The 21,670-nt window shown below is 41.0% G+C and overlaps 1 protein-coding gene across 7 annotated transcripts; it reads left to right on the forward strand.

The window, feature by feature from the left end:
- The first annotated feature begins 2,359 nt into the window (after positions 1 to 2,359).
- On the forward strand, positions 2,360 to 20,828 carry PAPOLG (poly(A) polymerase gamma). 7 transcript variants are annotated; one of them, XM_027653960.1, is made up of 22 exons: positions 2,360 to 2,406; positions 5,027 to 5,185; positions 5,369 to 5,435; positions 6,050 to 6,131; positions 6,216 to 6,325; positions 6,910 to 6,963; positions 7,661 to 7,772; positions 8,630 to 8,719; positions 9,209 to 9,347; positions 9,483 to 9,555; positions 9,635 to 9,755; positions 10,042 to 10,126; positions 10,443 to 10,496; positions 11,994 to 12,113; positions 12,386 to 12,495; positions 14,153 to 14,274; positions 14,367 to 14,536; positions 15,424 to 15,512; positions 15,590 to 15,828; positions 16,723 to 16,794; positions 17,374 to 17,427; positions 18,204 to 20,828. In XM_027653960.1, the coding sequence occupies exons 1-22, from the start codon at positions 2,390 to 2,392 to the stop codon at positions 18,300 to 18,302; spliced, it is 2,238 nt and encodes a 745-aa protein (XP_027509761.1). In that variant the 5' UTR covers positions 2,360 to 2,389; the 3' UTR covers positions 18,303 to 20,828. The 7 variants fall into 7 exon arrangements, with proteins under 7 accessions (XP_027509761.1, XP_027509760.1, XP_027509762.1 ...); XM_027653959.1 differs by lacking the exon at positions 2,360 to 2,406 and adding an exon at positions 2,606 to 2,880; XM_027653961.1 differs by lacking the exon at positions 2,360 to 2,406 and adding an exon at positions 2,606 to 2,880 and having other exon boundaries at positions 20,592 to 20,828.
- The last annotated feature ends 842 nt before the right edge of the window (positions 20,829 to 21,670 follow it).

Consider the following 21,670-nt stretch of genomic DNA (forward strand, 5'->3'; position numbering starts at 1 on the left):
CGTTTTCAAGTTAATATAACACACCCGACAGAGAAAAGCACTACCTTGAAACAAACTGTCCCCAAATTCTATGCACTCTGAAATATAACATGGCTTAGTCACTGCTACACATAAAACTGTAAAAGTTACACAAGCAGAATACAACTTGTTACACGTTAGAAATACACTACTAATAGTAACTAACTAAAGGTAGAATAAATAAGTGGCAAATAACAGAAGACCCTTATTTTCTGGGGGTGGAAAAAGAAATACTGCTCACCAAAGAGCCAGCCTAATCAATCACCTCAGACAACGCTGGAAACTAGAATTCATAAACTCGAGGAAAATAAAAACTCTACTAAATTTTTGTTCTCGTACCTCCTCACGACTGTCTCGTTTGCAGCAAAAGCACGTTATTTGTGGATCCAAGCTCTAGGCACTGAAAAAGCTCAAGACCTGACTATCTCATCCCAGCCATCCTTAACACCTTCTGTTTCCCAGGCACCCCTTGCCTTTTCTCTGTAATAGTTTACAGCTGAAGCAACCCCGTTAAGCTTGATTACTCTTCACTTCAATTTAAAATCAGAATTGCACCTGAAGAAAAACTTTTGTGCTTGACGAGCTGTTAATTTTTTTTTTTTCCTAAATGTTGCAGGTGATTTAAACAAAAGCATTACCTCCCGGGTAAAAACCTCCCATCGCACCTGTGGGCAAATGCAGCTTCCCATTGGGGTAGTAAAGCACGCAGGTGAAACAGATTTAAAAAAAAAATATACGTGGATAATTGGCCACATAAACTCGGGAAAAATAAAGGCAGTTGTTTTCCTTACACAAAATAGATGGGATGAACCTGGGAGAAAAAGAGAGGAAGCAGTATACAACAGTTTTCCTGACAGTAGTGTCGTGAGGACAACAAGGTGTTAAAGAAAACCCTGATAAACTTCTAGGAATAAAAAGGACATGACTAGTGGTTTAACAAAAACTGTCAATAAGTTTGCTCGATTTTTTTTTTTGTTTTGTCCTTACCAATGCAACCCCTTGCAGAAGCATCAATCACATCAAAGACTTTGAAATGTTACAAGTACTGCCGTGCAAATATTCAATAGCAAAAGTAATTTTTAGCTCTCCATAGCACAAAGTTATATGAGACTGGTAGGTAAGGCTATCCTGCAAAAAGTACAAGTTTTGGTAATTTATTAAAAGTTTAGGGCAAAAGTTGAACTTGTGTCTCTTCAAAGTGTCCTGCAAGATAATATGTATTTTATCTCAGCAAAGGTGCTACAGACAACCCAGAAAAGTACAGAAATCCTGTAATAATCTCAGAGAAAGGCTGTGATATGGCAAGGCATCAGGGCAGTGGGGAAACAAACTTTTTTCCCGAAGGTTTATTCAATTTTGCAGAAGCACCAGGCTTTTGATTTTTAACTTTTTCGCAGGTTCAAATGCAAGCGGGGAATTGTCATCTAAGTGTCACAGTCTCACAGGGTAGTTCAGTTGGTTTAATATTCAGCTTGTAACAGACTACGTTGGCCCCAAAAATATTATAGTATTCCAGTACCTGAAAGGAACTTACAGGAAAGATGGGGCAAAATTATTTATAAGAGCATGCAATGACAGAACAACAGGGAATGGGTTCAAATTGAAAGAGAGTAGGTTTAGATTGGATATTAGGAAGAAATTCTTCCCTGTGAGGGTGGCGATGCCCTGGCACAGGTTGCCCAGAGAAGCTGTGGATGCCCCATCCCTGGAAGTGTCCACGGAGAGGTTGGATGGGGCTTGGAGCAACCTGGGATAGTGGAAGGTGTCCCTGCCCATGGCAGGGAGTTGTAACTGGATGATCTTTAAGATCCCTTCCTACTCCATAACCCCGTGAAAATTATATATGGCAGTTAAATTATTCTGAGTACTCGACTGCTGTCATCAGCAATGTGCGTTAAATCCTCTCCGCACCAGCTGAAGTCAGGGGACACCGGGCTTGCTCTTCACCACGTACTGGATGAGAACAAACTAATACAACAGCGATTCTTGGTTTGTTTGTTTGTTTGTTTGTTTTTTCTCTCCCTTCTGTCTGGAAGGGGGTGTCAGGAGGGGGGAACATCCCTCTGTTGCGTGAGGGAGGCACAGGGGCGCTGCGGGACCCGCCCAGCCTCGGGGGGGTGTGTCAGTGCCACAGGGGAAGGAATATGGTCCCCGGGGAAGGCTATATCCACCACAGGGAAGGACTATTCCCTGCGGTACGTGCTCGGTGTCCCTGTGACGCAACGCCGGAGGGGACATGAGGAGACGCGAGGGGGACAACTCGCCGCCGCAGCCGCCAGGGGGCGCCGGGCGGGCGCGCGGGGGCCGCCGGGAAGGCGGCGGAGTAGAAAGGCGGGAAGCGCGGGCGGCGCGGGCTGTGCGCGCGCGCGCCATGAAGGAGACGCGCGGGTGAGGCGGCCGCGCCCCGCCCTGAGGGGATCGGCGCCGGGAGGGTGTCCCGCCGGACCGACTGCCCCCCTCCCCCCCCCTGTGAGGGGGGGGGCCCCGGCGGGTTCTGCGGGGGGGGCCGAAACCTCCTTCCCGTCGAGGGAGGAACTGTGGTTGAAATATAAATGGTGGAGCGCGGGTGGCGGGGCTGCCTTCGCCCGGCACTCGCCGCATGTGGTGGTGGTGGTGGCGGCGGCGGCGCCGTCGCCGAGCAACGGCAATGGCGGGCGAGGAACGGCGGTGACGGGGCCGCGCCTCGCTGTGGGGCCGCGCGTCCCGCCGAGCCCTGTGGAGGAGCGACCCTGCCCCAGCCTCGGGCACGGGGAGCGCTGGCAGGTTTGACCCCACCGGCGGCTGCCTGCGGGCTCCGCGCAGCATGAGCTGGTGCGGCAGCGGCGAAGGGTGTAGCTGGGCTCCCTTCGCCGAAAGTCCTAGGTGGTGGGGGTCTTTCCTCGTTCCTCGGTTTTCCCGGTTTTCTGCTGTCTTGTTTTGGTGGCTCGGGAGCCGGTGTCCAGTCGCTGCTCCCCGGCACCGATGGTGGCTGGAGGCGACACCATCACCCGCCTGGTTGTGAATTGCCCGCCGGCTCTGGGAGTGTGTGGGAGAGACGCCTTGCTGCCTCGTGAAGCTGCGAAAAAGGGACAAAACCTGGAATAAACCCGCTTAAGTTGGATTTCTGTGTGAAAGTGGGGATGTGTCAGAACCGACGCGTGTCGGGGGTGTTTGCTGTGGCGCTAAACTTGTGGCAGGAGTTGGGAAAGATGTTAAATTGCAATAGGATTCTCCTTTAAACAGGAGGGTAATTGGGTAGTGTACCATGCGTGTTAAGATCCATAAGATCACTTAATTATGTATGCCCGGAGGTGTGGCACGCTTGAGAAAGCAAAATAAGGTTTTATTTATTTTTAATTCTAATTCTGTTGGGCAGAAGCCACTCAATAAAAATTTCCAAGTGCTGTTTTCCTCAGGTTTTGAATTGTGAGCTTTCAGTAACATGTGCAAGCAACTGAAAAACATCTACTGTTGACTAGAAGAACTTGATATAAGTACTATCTAATTATATATATTTGATATTGATAATACTAAATTTATCTAATTGATGTTGTCCTTTCTGTCACACTCTAATTATGTGACATGTAGGAAGAATGGGGCAATGAAGGGTAGATGGTGCCTTTCTGTACCCTGCAAAGATCTTAAATGCTGGTGTGGTCTAAATCCCATTCTTGTTCTGTGCAAACTTTGTGAGGAACGAGTCTTACAATGCAAGAAATGCATAAAACTTGGAAGCAGTTGCTGCTGTAGGTGTTTTGATTCAGTTGTAATGCACAGCAATTAAGCACAGGATTTCCTCCTGTATTTGTTATGAAAATGATATCATAAGAAGGAAAATGTGCACTATGGATGTTTTTGTTTATGGAGTGGAAGTCTGTGTCTATTTGATTAGGTCAAACCCTGGTTACACTTGTAACTAAACAAGTAAACTAAGCTTCTGACTTGGAAGACTAGTTGATAGGACTACAGTCCTAACACTTGCCCCCAACTTCTTGGAAAACACATAGAACAAAGCTTGAAAAATGGGCTTGTAGAGAGGAAGGGGGGAAAAAAAACCCACTAGGTGACTAAAAGCTATGTGCGAAGTTTGATAATGTCACTTTGAGAGAGGGGAAATATTTTCCCTCCAATTAGAAAGAAGGAACTATGTAATAAGCTGTCTTTTTTTAAAAATCAAGTGGGGAAGCTGTCCTTTTTGCACTTCCTAATCTTATTCCAACCAAAATGGGTTGGGTATCTTAAATAGTAACACGTATCTCTTGACCAACCCAGTAATTCTTTGAAGTTGTCCATATGTGGAGGTGGAAATTACCCAGTTTGAATAATGGCACATTAATCTCTTTGTCCTTAGGGTCTGGGTATGAACTCTGGCAAGTATGATGAGCTGTGCAGACCTTTTAGTGGTTTTCCCCCTTTTGCTACCATTTCTGTAGAGACCTTTGATGCATTAAGCATCATTCTTATCTCCTGTCCCATTCCTTTCTCTGTCCCAGTTTCAACTAGTAATGCAAAATAAGATGCTTTTCCTCTATTTCCCCCTTTCTAAAGCTATGTAATAACACACTGAATTTATTGCACCAACTCTGTTTAACAGACCACTTCATTATATGCCTCTACAATCAGCTGTAGTGCCCTTCCAGAATCAGTCAAAACACCACAAATACACTGAAAAGAAGTTAAATTGTCTTGTTTAATGTTAGCAGGAAGCTGTTGGGAATATCCTTAAAACAGACACGAAACTGAAACGTGCCTAAAAGTTATCCTGTGTGTGGTGTCATACTTGGATAATTTCTTACATCCACAAATGTTTGTTTGATTTTGGTTTCTTTAAAGTAGTTGTGTCTTCTAAGTTAGCTCAAGTTATCCAAAAATCACGAGGTTTGTTTTTTTTCTTTTTCCTCATTTATGTTAATGCTGGGTAAAAGAGCAGAAGGGGGATATGGAAACCTGTAAGCTGAAGGGTGTTTTCCAATAAGGTTTGTCTTTTTTTTTCTTTTTGATATGTACTCAGTCCTTTATTTTCTCACAGTACTTCCAGGCAGCAGAACCAGCCTCAAGGGCACTATGGACTTACCTCTCCTATTAGCTTGGCTCCTCCTAGTGACATAGATCACACTCACACTCAGAAGCTGATTGAAGCCATGAAGCCATTTGGGGTGTTTGAAGATAAGGAAGAACTGTACCAGAGGTATAACAAGACTAAAATTTGTTAAACCTCTTGGTTTTGGGTTTTTTTTGTTTTGGTTTGGTTTGGGTTTTTTTTGTTTGGTTTTTTTTTTGTTTTTGTTTTTGTTTTTTTGTTGTTGTTGGTTTTGTTTTGTTTTGTTTTTATTTAAATCAAACTTAGTGTGAGGGTTTTTTTTTTTTACAGGACAACTGTCCTTGGTAAACTGAATAACTTGGTCAGAGAATGGATTTCAGAACTCGCCGAGAGCAAGGTAAGGAGTTTTTTATGTGTTTTTATCAAAACAGCTGAAGCCTTTTGATCTCTTTTAAAGGCCATACTTCTAGGATTTATGCCAAAGTTCAACTTTTAACTTTAAAGTATCAAGTAGAGCTGTAGTAGCTGCTGTAGAAATAAGGTATAAGAGGTTCTGCAAGATCAAGATTTGAAAGTTGTTGGGGCACTGAATAAATTTTGTGAATTGGCTGAAACAACACCTTGTGGATGAGGAAGGTGGTAAATTGGCACTAATTTTGCCCCAAACAGCCTACAGCACTCAAATCTAGTTTGAAATTATTACCCTAGACATGTCTTTTGAATGGCTCTTAGATTGTGTTAATTTATGTGCCTCTGCTGCAGGGAAGGCTAATAATAGGTCTTAATTTGTATAAATTAATAAGAGTACTGCTACATTACTCAATCTTCTTTTTTTTTTTTATTATTAGTTGGAAGTTCGACTCGCTTCAGAAAACCAGTCTATTAAACTAAAAACCCAGTCTGGGAGTGAAAAGATGTGTTTGTGGAGTCTGTTATACTCTTCCTAAATAACTAGTTAAACCTGCACGTAGGACAATGTGCATCTTAAACTCTCTCTTTTTCTACCCACAGAATCTTCCCCCTTCAATAATAGAACATCTTGGTGGCAAGATATTTACATTTGGTTCCTACAGGCTTGGAGTGCACACCAAAGGTAGTACTGTCGGTGTCTGGTCGTAGTTCTGATGTTGGAAAGTGGCTTCCAGCAAATAAGAGAACAAATGGAATCTCTTGGCAGGTTCTGACATAGATGCCCTTTGTGTTGCTCCCAGCCACGTGGAAAGATCGGATTTTTTTCAGTCATTCTTTGAGAAACTGAAAAATCGAGAGGAAGTAAAAAACCTAAGAGTGAGTAAACCCTGCCTGGTAGAGTGTGCAGCTTTTACTATGAGAATATTCATGTTAGACTTGTATTAGTAGTGAATGTCTTACAAGCCCGAGTTAAAATAGAAATTGTTTCTGAGCACCTTTTAAAATACTGGTTTATGCAGCATGAAAATGTTTATGTCCAGCTTTTGGGTTCTTCCTCCAAGGACTGTACATCACATAGGAGTTATTGTAGTTTCTTCTCCTCTCCCTATATTGGGAATGAGTTGTATCAAAAAGCAAGGTTATACCTGGAAGATAGGCTTTCATCTTAGATGTAGGAAGGGGTTTACAACCACTGATCCTGATGGTTTGTTGTGCACTGACAGTTTGCTACAACACATGATCAGCCCCTGAATCTCTTGCCTAAGTAACTTTTTAATAAATCTAGTATTAGTACCATAGTAGTGCTACACTGCTGGAGGGTTATTAGCAATTTTCTTTGTGTTTGGAAGCAACTCTGTACTGAGGAGCTGAGCAATTTAACTTCTATACTTTATTATACTATAGAAAAAACATTAAAGCAGCAAAACAATGTTTCATGACACACATGTTCTCCTTCACAGGCCATTGAGGATGCCTATGTGCCAGTTATCAAATTTGACTTTGATGGCATTGAGGTAAGAATTTTAACTTTTAGGTTTGGGTTTTTTTTTTTTTTTCTTGGTTTGGAGTAGGATAACTTTTCCAGGGACCTGTGGTGGTGCTGTTTTACAAGGCTATTGGTACCTTACAGTGTATTTAGGAAACTGTAGTTAAACAGCCTGACCACAGCCTATCCCAGGAGAAGACCCTGAGTAAAATGGGATCCTACAGGAAAATAAGTCCCTAGGAAGCCATCATGAAGACACTTATTCAATGACCCTTTTGTGGCCTTTATCTGGTACAGACATTCCCAGAAAAATTCTCTTGCCTCAGACTCTATAAAAAACCAGATACTTAAGGGCTTACAGCATAAAGAAAATGCTCTCTCATTTGCTGAAGTATAGTTAGGGTGGTTTGAACTTAGATCTTAGTTCTGTGGTTAATTTTGAATTTCCTCTTAACAGGAATTCTAAGTTTAGAGTAATCTTTCCAACTTTGGGGGGGAAAAAAAAAAGAGGTGGTTTTGTAAATAAATATGGGACTTAGTGCAACTTTGTTGTTTTCTGGCAAACAAATCTTTTGGCAGATTTATCTGTGGTCACATAATTCTAAATACAAACGTTAACCACTCTTTTTAGAGTTGACTGAGAGTCAAAAGTGTCCCTCACTAGTGTGCTGTTTGCAAACAGTGCTGCATTGTAAACTCATGGTTGGAACCTTTTTCCCTTTAAGATTGATCTTGTGTTTGCAAAACTGTCCATGCCAACTGTGTCTGATGATCTCGATCTCAGAGACGACTCGTGCCTGAGGAGCCTGGATATAAGATGCATAAGGAGCTTAAATGGTAAGTGTGTTTTACACACCTTTAAAAAGAAAGTGCTACTGGAATTGGCCTAGAATTGGCACAGAATGCACGTTGCACAACCCACATTTCTGTACAGGTTGTAGAACTGATGTCCTGTGTACTTGAGTTCTGAGGTGGCGATGAGTGGGCTTCAATTTAGATTTTTCAAGGAGTTGTGTATTCAGATAGACTTGTATTTTAGATTGGTTTGTGTGCAGTGTTCCATTTTCCACAGCAACTCACATGACTGGGTAGGGCACTTGATAAAGAATGTGTGGTAGGTAGTTCATTAAAAAAAAATAAAATAATTAAGATACCTGAAGTCTGACTTGCTCACTCCTTAACACCATTTGGTTTAATGGTTCAAAAGAAACCTGGCTTTTTGGAATTAAAGAATCACAGAGTAGTTATGGTTGGAAGGGACCTCTGGGATCATCTTGTCCAACCCCCCTGCCAAGGTGACAGGAGCAGGTGACACAGGAACGTGTCCAGGTGGGTTTGGAATGTCTCCAGAGAGGGAGACTCCATGACCACCCTGGGCAGCTGTTCCAGTGCTCTGCCACCCTCCATGGAAAAGCATGAGGTGGAACTTCTTGTCTTTTAGTTTATGGCCAAAACATCCTGTACAAAGGCCTTATTAAAAATTGTCATTTGGTGTTTAAACTATGAAAAAGCTGTTGAGGGCACCGGTTACCTGAAGTGGTACCGAATGTTGTGTGTGATCTGTAATTTTTTAAGGAAATACAAAAGAATTAATCCAAACTTGTGTTCATAGACTTGAACAAACTATTGATCAGCATTAAAACCGACTTGTGCCTGTTGCCAGGAACTTCTGCACTTCAACTTTTGTCTTGCAGGCAGCAGGGTTACTGATGAAATACTACGTTTGGTGCCAAATCTAGAGAACTTCCGCCTCACACTCCGGGCAATTAAACTGTGGGCAAAACGTGAGTAATGGGATTGTTTCTGGTCTTTAAACCTTTCAGAGGCATCTCATGCTTACTATTGGATGTACCTCAGCTTTGGGTTGCTGTTTAAATGACAATTGTTAAGTTGAAACCTCCTTTAGATTCAGGGTCTGTCTGTGTGGTAGATTCCTTGTGGTTTTTAATGCTTGCAAGACAACCTGATTACAAATGGTAAAAATCCTGAATTAAGTACAAAAAGATTAAGAAAATACCATTTTTTTGCATGTGGCTGGAGCAAGTACCAGAAGAACAGCAGAACTTTTTTTCTTAAAGGGAGGTTGGAGTGAAGCAGCAGCTGTGGCAGCATAAGCAAATTTTAGAGTAGCAGTATTTTGAGAAGCAGTGTGGTAATAAACAGCAGTTTTGGCCTCACTGCACTGCAAAAATAAATGACTTTGGGGCTGAAGTATGCTAGGGTTGTGAAGCTGGTGCTGTAAGACTACAGCCTAACTATGGTATCCCTTCTAGGACGTGGTGTTTACTCCAACATGATGGGGTTTCTTGGTGGAGTTTCCTGGGCGATGCTGGTAGCGAGGATATGTCAGCTCTACCCCAACGCTTTGGCCTCTACTCTCGTCAACAAGTTCTTCTTGATTTTTTCAAAGTGGTAAGAGCTGTTGTTTATTTTACTTTGCATAAAGAAGTAACTTATCTAGATGTAGTTCTGTTTAAGGATTTCCACTGATGACATCCAGTGGAAGAGTTTGAAATGGGCAGTTAAACGCTGGCTTTTCTTACACAGGGACTGGCCAAAGCCGGTATTGCTGAAACGACTTGAAGAGAGCTTTCTTAATTTACCAGTATGGGACCCTAGGGTATGTGAACACTGAATTCAGAAGCCTTTAAACTTTCTCCTGACCTGAACTGATGCTAAGCAAAGCTGTAACATCACAGGTGAACCCATCAGACCGGTACCATGTGATGCCCATCATCACACCAGCCTATCCACAGCAGAACTCTACGTACAATGTGTCTGCATCAACACGAGCAGTGATGGTAGAGGAGTTCCAACGTGGTAAAGTGCTTTCCATGCTTGTTATCTGGCTAAGCAGTGTAATTCCTGCTATTTCAAACCACATTACCTGAACTAGTTTTGCTCTGTGAGGTGTTTTAGTTAGGATAAGGTCTCTGGGAAGTCCACCTGTTGCAGGCAACGAGACCAGTTTGATGATGAGCTGTTGTAGTAGATCTGCAATGTGTCGAGGGAATTCCTGCTTTTTGATCTGTCAGTTACTGTCAATCTTGTAAAGTTTATAGTCTTAAAAACAAAGTAGTAATAAGGCTTTCAACCTTAATTGTAGGTCTTGAAGTTACAGATGAGATTCTCAAAGGAAAATCGGACTGGTCAAAGCTCTTTGAACCACTGAACTTCTTTCAGAAGTACAAGTATGTATGAAATCTGTTGTCTGAACCTGAAGTAACTCACTGGTTAGCATAATGGGTTTTAATTTGGGGTCTAAATAGAAGATTGTATTGATGTGTTTCAGTTTGGAGTTTGGTTTTTTGTTTGGTTGGTTTGGTTTTTTTTTTCTTTTAAAGAAACTGGAGGTAGTCATACAAATTTTGGTAAGGATAAGCATAGGAAAGATGGGAAAGACTGTCTTATGCCACTGACACTGTTTTTACTACAAAAAAACCCACCTAATATTTAGAATGTAGAATAAAACCCTGAGCTAGTGTGTTTATTTTCCCTTTCTTCTAGGCATTATATTGTGCTCACTGCTAGTGCCTTTACAGAGGAGCATCACTTAAACTGGTAGGTCTGGCTTTGGGTGTGGGTCCAATTCATAGGTGAAACTCAATTTGATGTTGCACTTTAGTTTTGTTAATTATATTAACAAATGAAGTATTTAATTATGCAACTAGGCATGGAATACACTTCCACCCCCCACTTTGAAGACCACTGTTCTAGAGTCTTAGACTTGGTTGCATAAATAGTTCTACTTAATGTAGTGTTTAGTTAAGGACTAGATTCCACTGGTGTGTGGTCAGCCTATTCCAGACCTACTTTTCTTCAGTGAAGGGAGATATGCCAACAATAACTTCTGTGAATGTGCTGACTAACTGTGAATCTTGAAAAAAGGGGAAATGTGAGGAATTAAGGCACTGTAATGTGTGTTATTAACTTTTCAAGGGGGTTCTTTGTCAAAAAATTAGTATTTTGCTCGCTTGCAAAACACCTCTCTGTACCAGACCCCTGTTCTGAGGGCACCTTAGTTTTACTTAAAAGCTTGGCTTGTGCTTTAAATCAAATGATTCTTGTGCCATCTATAAAGATGGCTTAATGTTTAAAAATAGCTGTAATAAGTAACACCTTTTATCTGAGCTTTCTGATACATTTACTTAAAAAATCCTGTCAGCTACAGCTTGGTGTCAGTCACAGCAATGTACAGCAAGGTGTGTGGGCAGAGGGCCAAATAATTCTTAATGTGAGATGTTCTCAGGTGAACAAAGCTTATTGTTTCAGTAGAGACAAGGGAAGTTCTGTCTCTGATAAGAGCTGATGGTTTTGCAGTGACAAAAATGGAGGCAAATTTTTCAGTTTCGCACCTGGGAAAACTAAAAATCAGAAGATAAACTTGCTCCAGTTTGCTGTAAGAACAAGTTTAGTTCACCAGCTCTTGTATGGATTTGGGGATAGCACATCTCTCTTATTCAACAGCATAAGATGCTTTTGAATAACAGGCAGATTTCTGACTGCTTTCAAAGTTAAGAGTTTTAGGTAAAAGGATAAAATACCAGTACTTTATTGGAATTAAAACCTTCATGGCCATAGTTGATTTCTTGGGGAAGATTCTGATGAGACTGTTGACTAGATCATTTGTTTATTAAAATAATTCTGTTTTTCCATTTTCACTGATCAATCTGCAGGAAGAGTTGCATGTTTACTTGGGTGTAATTGCACAGTTGTGCTTGAGCCTTTTCTAAACCACTCTTCTCCTTGATCCTTGGGGTAAAAAGGGGTTTTGCTGCACTTGAAAATGCAGCCAGAAGTGCTGGGATCTGCTCCTTGTTATTTTCATCATAGATTATGGGTGGAAGTGTTGTATCTGAACTGTTAAGAGTACATCTTAAACTTATCTTTGTCTTTAGAAACAAAAGCTTGAATGTCACTGGAAACATCTCATATAAAGATATACAGGTCTAGTTATCTGCTCAGCTTATTGATAGGTCAACATTGTAGTGCAAAAAGGCATCTAAGTGATGTGCTGGACACAGTTAAAAATGAATAAATATCTCTTGTTCTTATCAGGATTGGCCTTGTTGAGTCTAAAATTCGTGTGCTGGTCGGAAACTTGGAAAGGAATGAATTTATAACTATTGCACACGTACAACCACAGTCTTTCCCTGGCAATGAAAATCTCTATAAACAGTGAGTTTTGTTACTTTACCAGTTTATTGTAACTTATATATTTACATTCATTCACCTCAGCTCACGGGTGAGAGATGTTGGGTGTGTTCTGGAGGTTTGTTCACTAACAGAGCCCTGAGCACATAAGATCTTTTTAAAGAAGGGAGAACGAACTCTGAGAACTTCAGTGTGGTCTGGCTCTAATCTTTAACTGCTGCATACAGCTAGAGTGTACTAGAATCCAAATAACTGGCACCTGTGCCCACATCAGGTTTGTGAATCTGTCTTTTTAGGAATGGGTATGTGTCAATGTGGTTTCTTGGACTTGTGTTTAAGAAAGTGGAAAGTGCAGAGAAGACTAATGTTGATTTAACCCATGGGATACAGTCGTTCACAGACACAGGTAAGCCTCTGTTTTGCTCCAGGCATGGGTTTAATTCTTTGTGTTCTGGTGGAAATTCCTTCACAAAGTGAACTGTGCTTCCTCATGACACTAAATATTCCTATAGAGAGCAACATATAGATTGGCTTTAAAAACATAATGTGTTGACACTTTTTCAAAGTCCATCTTGAAACAGAAGTTTGTGTTAGTCACACACCACATACCACATGTGAAATAACAGTTCTGTAGATCATGGTGTAAACACTCCCAAAGGAACTGCTTTTCCTGAAGGGAACAGTCAGATGTGAAGCCAGGAGATGTCCATTTTCTAGGGGTAGCTACACATGTTGAAAACCAGGAGTCAGCTGCTGAACTTTGAAAGTGTAAATTCACTGTTTCAAGCTCTAAGATGAGTTGTTAATGCTTGTTGATGGTATTTTTCCAAGACAACAGTTTGTGGATGACATGATCCCAGAAGTGTGAAAGTCACTCAGTTGTAATTACCTCCTGTCTTGCATGTAAATTTTCATGTTCGTATTCTCTTCACTACTTTTGATAGATACAAAAATAAATTACTACAAGTGCTGTAAGGTAATGCTAAAATAAAGGAGTCTAGGGTGAGAAGTTGAAAGTATAGGTCTTTCCCACAACCTGTTTAATTTTTCCTGAGCTGGCTGCTCTTGTACCTTTCAGAAGTGCATGTTGCTTAGGCTCAGGCCTAAGAATAAGAGAATTGGGCTATTCTTCTGAAGTTACAAATGTGTTTGGACAAAGTTCCAAACACTGAAATCCTTTAAATGTTTGTTGAAGTTCATCCATAGCACCAAAATCCAGAAAGAACTGAACAGAAAAGGCATTTCTTGAGAAGCATGAAATCCTTTGGTAAATGTGGGCACGACCAGTAGTTATGTGCTAGAAAGCTGTTACCATGTGCCTTGACTCTGAGAGAATATTTTTAGAGGGCAAAGATTAATTTCAAATTGATGAGCTCAAGGATGTAAGGCTCACTGGAGTGCTTTTGCTCAAGAGACCTTTATTTCCCTTTTACATCAAAAAATTTTGAATTTATTTTGAAGGAACTATCCATGTTGGTGTGTAAGTCCATGTTTGTGCTTTTGTTTTATTTTTAGATCTCCTGTAGAAAGACTTCTAAACCTTGCATGTCCTGACTTTGATTCCCACTCTTTGTTAGTAAGCTGACTTTCCAGTTACACTCATGATAGTCCAGTTAGATAAGCTTATCTAAATGTGACTTAATTCTGTAATAACTGTTGTGCCATTACAGCATTTTCCAGTTCATAAAAGGCTGCTCAGAAAAACCTGTTTAAATTGTAGTGAGTCTGCTAAATCAGATGTCCCTAAAATCCAGTCTTGCTTACTTGGACAGAATTTTGACATCTGAACTGCTGAGAAGTTGCATGATGCTACAGAAATGTTATGGAAAAAAACCCCACAGTCACCACTGTAAATGCCAAATCCAAAATTATTCTGAATGTTGAGTAAGTGCCTGGTCTCTCCTCAGCTGTGCACAAATGGGGTGATTCAGAAAGTCCTCTGGGTCTATTCTCAATCAGAAATCTATTAAGGACAGACATGTTCCTAAGGAAACCGTGTGTAACTTTGACAAGTACCTAATTCCAACATCCCCAGCAAGCTAAAATTCTGTGTTTGATGTCAGTCTACAGGCAGGCCAGTGCCCTCAACATCCTAAAGGAAGGCATGAAGATTGAGGCAACTTATGTGAAGAGAAAGCAACTGCATTATTTTTTGCCAGCAGAAACCTTACAGAAAAGAAAGAAGGTATAATAAAAATTTGGCTCTTTTGGTAATTAATTTTTTTTTGCTTTAATAAATACTTGAAGGCTTGATTTATTTTTTACCTGTCATTTCAGCAAAGAGTGTCAGGTATTAGTCAAGGCAATAGTGGACTTCAGTGCAAAAGGTCTTCTTTAGGGGAGAGCTGTTCGGACAGTTCCAAAGACAGAGACTCCAGAGCACCATCTAATTCCTCTTTGTTAAATAAGATATCCAAACTGGACACCTCTACAGCAGAGACAGAAAGGTTAGTGCCATCACCTGAGAACTGTGGAGAAACTGCTTTTAACTGAGTCACAGTGTAAATGAAGCCTAGGGTTTCTTGTTTGTGGATTGTAAATATGTGGAGGGCTCTGAGGAACAAAGCTGGAATCTCCTTTGGGCACGTGGTTGGAGACAGGTTGAAGAAATCCTGGAAAAAAATGATTTTAATGTACATGAACACGTAGGAACGAAGAACTTGACACCAGGGAAATTTAGTCTTGAATAAAAATCTTCATTGGTTAGTGTGTAACTTGAAGCTGGAGTATTTTATGTGGAAGTACTTGTTCTTTCTACCAAAAAGTACAGTTAGTGCCAAGTGGATTAAGAAAGCACTGATCTTGGTCACAGAAACACTAGAGCTGCTTCTGACTTAGTGGAGTGATATGAGAACTGGGGCAGTAAAAGTGTCTGGGGAGAATTCCTGGGAAGTCTGTTTATCCATAAACTATTTCAGCACAGGAGGAAAGTGTAATCCTGGGAGTAATTGCCCAGTCCTACCGAATGTGTGATGCCTGCTGCGTTCAGACAGTTTGGTTCTGTAGGAGTCACACGAAAAAAAAGAAAAATAAGCAATAACTTGTGTTGCACATCTGGGTAGAGCAGACACAATGCTTAGTTAGAAGCAGCACAGTTGTGCTGGATAGACTAACCTGAGAAAACACTGGAGAAAATGCTACAGTTTAAATCTGTGGTCTGAAGTTCAGCAGAACGATGATCTTGTCCTACCTCCACGGCCTAGGAGTTTGTGTTTTTTAATAGAGCTGTGATAGCAAGCTAAGAAGGTCTGTGCAAGCATGAACGTTCTGGAAATGAGATAATGTAGCATTTCACAAACCGGCATTTTGTAACTCTAGTGTTTGACTTTTATAGAAATGTTGCATGTCAGAGTTGTAGTGGTGCCAACAGTGTAGCTGAGCCATCAACGTCTAAGGGACTCTGCATTCCCGTGCCTGACCCAAGTATGTATTTGAAGGGGTATGTGGAATGCAGTCTTTAATTCTGTGGCCAGACTCTAAAAGCCAGGTGTCTCCTGCAGAAATGGAGGCTTCAGTTGCACTAAGAACATCGGGACCTCCAGTGGGTTGCACCTTTCCAGGATATAACACAGTTTCTCAGCTCAGAACGTGTTTTGTCCAAGGACACCATAAATTAAGTGGGACTCTAATCACGGATCCTAAGAGTGCTTCACCCAAACAGCATTATTCACCAACCTCTAAAGTATCTCGTCTACCTACACCGGGAGAATGCCCCCAAAAAGCCATAGATGGAGAAAAGGCAAGGAAGGGGGGGCTAGGCCAAGGGTTTGAAGTAGCATTAATTACTGATGTAGAATAAATTAACTGAAAAGAAATGCGTTTGTACATCCCCAGTGGGTTTGGGAATCGAAATTTAAGCATAATTATCACTTTTACCAGGATGTACATGTGAGAAATTGTCTTGAATTTAACATACAGCTATTAAACATACAGCTATTTTTTCAGGATCTGGCACTTAATGAGTGTTTCTCATCTGGTGCCAAGGTCTCTAAATACTGCTGTACTTATATATCACTGCAGTGACCAATTGCTGAATGAACTGTCTCATCTGGAAGCAGTTCTTAGTACAGAAAAAATTGATTTCCAGAGTTATGAATCTTATAACTGTAAAAGTATGAGCTAATCCGATTCTGGCAGATGCTTTCTGAATGCCTATTGATAGTTTTGCTGCTTTAGAAATCAGCAGCCAACTCAGCAGGTCATTCTACTGCTGAAATGAGTGTGGAGTTGCTTGTTAAATCTTGGTCTTGTGGAACCTTTAGATTAATGCTTGATTTGGTTTATTGCTGCATGTAAATCTCCTTGAATAGCTGTTCTTGACCTCTGATTTGAGGCACAGGCAAAGAATAAGTAGGAAAAAAAAAAACCAACCTCCATTTTGACACTTGTAAAGCATCAACTTGCAGAACTGTTATCTGGTATTAAATATGGCAAGTACAGATTTCAAGGTTTGGGTAGTTAACACTTTTTGAGAGGCTTGAGATTCCAGAGAGGGGTAATGGTGGACTTGTATAAATGTTCTTTTTAAGAATGGCTGCTGTGACATTTAATGTGCTGAGTAGAGGCAGTACTCAGACATGAAGGTAATTTTGGCACAGCAATTATTTTGAGTCTGTGTATTTTGTTCTTCCAGCTGAACGTCTGGGATTCAGATTCCACAGAAAGCGGATATCCTCAAGATGGGAGGAGGAGAGCTGCAAAAAATGTAAGTTTAAAGTGATTTCACTCTAGTGGACTAACTGAAAAGCTGAGTAGTCTAGTGCCTAGAGTACCTCACATAAATGTTTTGCACATCTACTGATGGAAACAAAAATAGGCTTTTTGGTTTAGCTTATTTCAGTCTTCATTTCCCAAATATTGCACCTGGCTGCCCTGTCTTTTAAAGGTTCCTGCTAGATGATGTGGTAGTGTCTAGTAGTATCTTTTTATTTTCTTTTTAAAACCACTTGATTCCCTGATGCAAAACTGCTATAAAGACTAAAGCATTTGGGCTCTCCAAGGGAAGATAAAGAGCTTTGCTATTTATCTAGCTTGCTGCTGAAGCATAAACTCTTGAGGGCACACCCTCAAATCAAGATGAGATCTTCTTGGTAGAGATTGAAATACCTGAAGCACTGTTTGTGTGCTTTTAGGGCCTCACAATGCCTAAACCCACCCCAGGAGGTGGAGGTTGTCAATGCAGGAATGATTTAAAGTGTCCCAGCTGCCAGAACTTGCTGCCTTTCCATCATGAAGTTGGCAACACTGCCTCACAAATCCCTTCTGGCTTTTTTTTTTTTTTTAGGGTGTCCTTGATGGAAAATCCATGCAGATTCCAGTGATCACATCAAGATCACAGGTATTTATTGTGCTTTTGTATTCCTAGGTAAAGCAGAACTAGCATTTCCATTTTACATACAAAGATTTATAGAACGTTAATCCCTGTAAACTTGGGGGTTTGAAGTGGTTGGTAAGGTCATGCTTCCAACAAATTAAATATCTGAACAGTGACCTTCCAGGTTTACTCACAGAAGTGAAGCCAAAGCTTCCAAGTTGTTGAACTTGAAAAAGCATGTTTCTATGTCCTCAAACACTGACAATTTGTGTCCTGATTTGAGGTGGGTTTTTTGTACTGTTATCAGTACTTGTATTTCTGTGATGAGACCTGGAAGCTTTGAAGTCTATAGGTGACTTTAACTGTTCTGTGTCATGTAAAATGTTGTGAATTTGAGGGTTGTAAGACTGAAAGTAATCTGGACAGTGGAGACAGTTTCCCTGATCCATGGATTTGAGAAAAGTGGCAGCTTCCTCTATGAAGCTGTTGAGCAACTTGCAACTAATTTCAGTTCCCATCAGGAGTTGTCTGTTGATACAAGGAAAGAACTGTGCAGGGGGGAAAAGGCTCTTCTTCTGTATCTGATACTAATTAAACAAGTGGTGTGGTGGGAAAAAAAAGATCTCTGAAAAATGGGTTTGGGCCATATTATTTTGGTACATAAATAATGTTATATTCAGCTAGGAAAGGGTTTATCTGCTGCTACTTCTGAATTAATGAATTTAAAATTCATTGATTAATTTAAAATTCCCTCCTTTTTTTTTTTTCTTTTCCTGTGGCATATTTTTGTGTGTTTATAGAGGCTCCCCAGTAAAGAACTACCAGATTCTTCATCTCCTGTTCCAACAAATAGCATTCGTATTGTTAAAAGATCCATCAAACTTACCCTTAATGGGTAACTGGTGTATCTCCAGGTGAAGAGGAATAATTCCTTCTTGATGGTCCATGTTCTGAATGTGTGCTGCAGTTACTAACAAAGTGTGAAAAGTTACTGTAACCAGTTCAAGTCGTGGTTTTATACTGGTGTTAGATGCTTGTTGCCTTTTGAAGTGCTCTTTGCATATGCTTGTAACAGTTGCCTTTATTAGCTTTTAAAAAGTCTTAACTGCCACCAGCTTTTGAAACAGCCACAAAAACCCAACCTGTCCAGTGACTTGGATTCAGAATGTCAGCAGGGTCAACTGGTTGCTGCAACCACGTTGTGTTTTCAAGTGTGTTTGAAGGTGCCTGTGTTCCCCTGTGCTTTCCTAATTCGTGTGCGTGTATTGTTCTTACCTTAAATTATTTTCCCCTTTGGCACCTGCGCTCCTGTGCCTCTGCCACGATGGTGCTCAAGCTTCCTGGGCTCTCAGCCTTCCTCTGCCTAGCACAGCCATGCCCTGCACAGCTATTGCCTCCCATGGAGGCCCACAGATAATTTAAGTGTGGAAGGAAATGCAGCAGAGGATTCTGACCAAGGTGTGGAGATGATAGGCGTGTCTTGTGCTGTGTTTATCTGAGTAATTTTTTTTTTATCTTAAGACTCTGCTCCAAGATGAGACTTGAGAGGCTTTTTCTTGTCACTGGGTAGTAAAGGCAAACCCTGAACACGGAGCTGAAGATGCACTGAGACATTGCAACAGCTGAGGCTGTTGTGACACTCGTGCCCACCTGCAGGGTGGAAAGCCAGTGGCAATGCAGAAAGTGGTTTCAGATAAACCCTGGAAGCTGGTCTAAATGCTTACATGAAAACCTCTAGTAGCCTTAAGTCTTGTTCTGTAAGCTGATAACACTGCTTACCCAGTTAAGTGCATTGGGGTTTGTGAGGTTTGAGGGGTGGGGAGAAACTCTGATCCTATGGAACAAATATTATGCTCCTCGTCTCTTGTAATGTCTTTCTAATGTGGTGTTTTTGTAAATGACCCTGTAAGTTGTTTTTCCAGAGTATTTTTGTATGTCCTGTAAAATACTGTCTTGAAAGCAAAATTTAAAATCTTCAGTCTCTTTTTGTTTGTTTTTCTTTTTAAGTGCATGTGATCTGCTTAAAAAGTCTAAACAACTAAACCAACTCTTAAGGGACAGGGGGAAGGCAGTGCCAGAAAAAAAATGTCCTACAAAATGATAATGGCATAGAATTGTTTATGGTTGGATTTGATCCTAAAGGTCTTTTCCAACCTAAACCTAACACTGCTGAGTCCAGCACTGAACTGTCATGCTGGGGGAAATCTGAGGAGAACAGGAACACAGTGCTTTCCTGCATCTGGGATATCCATGTTTGGATTTAATGCCCTTGGAATTGTGCAGTTTGCAAACCGTTGACAGCTGAAGTCCCAGTTAGCCACGTTGACAACAGATAGCTCAGAACTCTTTTAAAATTACTTGCTTGGCTTAAAGAGCTGTAAACATCTTAAGTACCCACCTAACACCTTAGTGACAAGACTGAAGGACTATAAAGAAATAAGGTGGTATTTTGTCTTCATTGTTTAGCATTCCTCCTGCTGCAAGTATTCCAAACTTGTGGAAAAAGCATGACTATTTATCACAATCTGCTTGGTTTTTTCTTTATTATCTCTGATTTCCATCTTGGTCCAAGTGCAACTTATCTCTTAGAAACTGGCCTTAGTGGGTTTGAGAGGTCTTGTTCTTTCCTCTCCTCTCCAAAACTTAGACTACAAGACTTAGATTTAGTCACAGGTTAAAATTAAGAAACAGAACCCATATTACTTCAGTAGCTTTTAGCAGAACTGCACCTTGGGTTTGTGAAATGGTCGCCTCAGTTTTGTGATGTGTTCTAAAGCAGTGGTATTCAAATATTGCCAGGTCTGTAGTAGCTACAGTAGGTTTACAACTTCAGCACCTGTGTAAACACAAACCCGTGGTGGATTTGAAGGAATTAAAGCTGAAGTAGGTGATAAGATAAACAGCAAAACAAATATGGGGAAGTGTTTTGTAGTAGTCTATGATCCTGTAATATTCCCGTGCTTTTAAATTCTTCCACTTGAGTATTCCAAGGTTGTTTAAGGGCTGATTTTTTTTTCCCCATAAACACATGCACTTATGCAGCTACTCTCAAACTAAACTAACCTAACTAATGGATATCAAAATATATACCTTTACACAAATCTTTATATTTTACTCTTGCTTTGTTGTTATCTTCTAATTGATCTTTTTTTTTCTTTTTAATTTCTCCCCCACCCCCTCCCTCTTAGGGTTTTAAGAAGAACATTCAGGAAGAATTTAGGTTACTAGTTTCTCAGACTTGATCCATTGGTGAATTACATGTCTTATCTTAATGTGTCTTGACATATAAGATGTCAAGTGTGATGTTAAGTGACGTCAGTGTTTTGGAGTTTCCCTGGATGTTGCAGAAGTTTGATACTGCCCCAGGACTCTGCAGATTAGAATTCAGCTGTAATTTGTAAATAAAGTTCAAATTTATTAACCTTCAACGTTCTCCTTTGTTTATGGAGCAAGTCCTCTGTTAAAGTGACTGAAAGGGAAGTTAATCCTGCATAAAGACTCAGTGAGTCTTTGATATCAGACTTCCTGCAAATGTTGCTCTTTTCTGTCTTTCTTAGCTGGTTGATGTATGTGTGACTTGAGATGAGGGGTGAATGCTCAACCTCTTTAAAGAGGAGCACTTCTATATTGAAATTGTAACTCTGAGCAAGAAATTCCCTTGCAAGAATTCACATCTGTGCTTTTTACTTGTTAGGTACAAGCAGAGAAGCAGTTCACGTGAAGTCACCTGGTTTGGCTGTAGCAATTGATTCTCCTGTAAAACTAAGAGAAAAAGTAATAGAATACTTACTTTTTGCCTTAATGAGGAAAAAGCAAAGGGGGGGAAAAAAGGTATCTTGAAATTATGTAACCTTAACTTCGTGAGGGAGGGGCCCTATTAACACTGCCTTTATGTAATGCTTAAGTGACATAAGCTGTTCAACCTAAAAACACCAGCAAAAACTCCTGGCTGTATTTTTGTGATTACCTCATCACACTTCTTACAAAGAGTGTGGTCCTGTGCATTATTCCAGTAAGTGAAAAGCCGTGGTCGTGGGGAGCAGCCCGAGGGGCTGAAAGGGAATCAATTCCCACCCTGGGCTGGAGGGAATCGAAGAGGGGGGGAACCTCTGTCGGAGCAGGAACTCGCTCCTGTGGGAAAACAGGCACCTTCCTCTACCACAGGAGCACCCGGGTGGGTTGATGCCTTCTGCCTCCACCCACCCACCCCTGGCTGTGGGTGCTGTGAGCCCCTTTCCCCGGGGGGGTGGAAGGGGAGCTGTGGGCG

Source organism: Corapipo altera, unplaced genomic scaffold (assembly GCF_003945725.1).
Source record: "Corapipo altera isolate COAL_440 unplaced genomic scaffold, ASM394572v1 70, whole genome shotgun sequence".
NCBI classification, from domain to species: Eukaryota; Metazoa; Chordata; class Aves; order Passeriformes; family Pipridae; genus Corapipo; species Corapipo altera.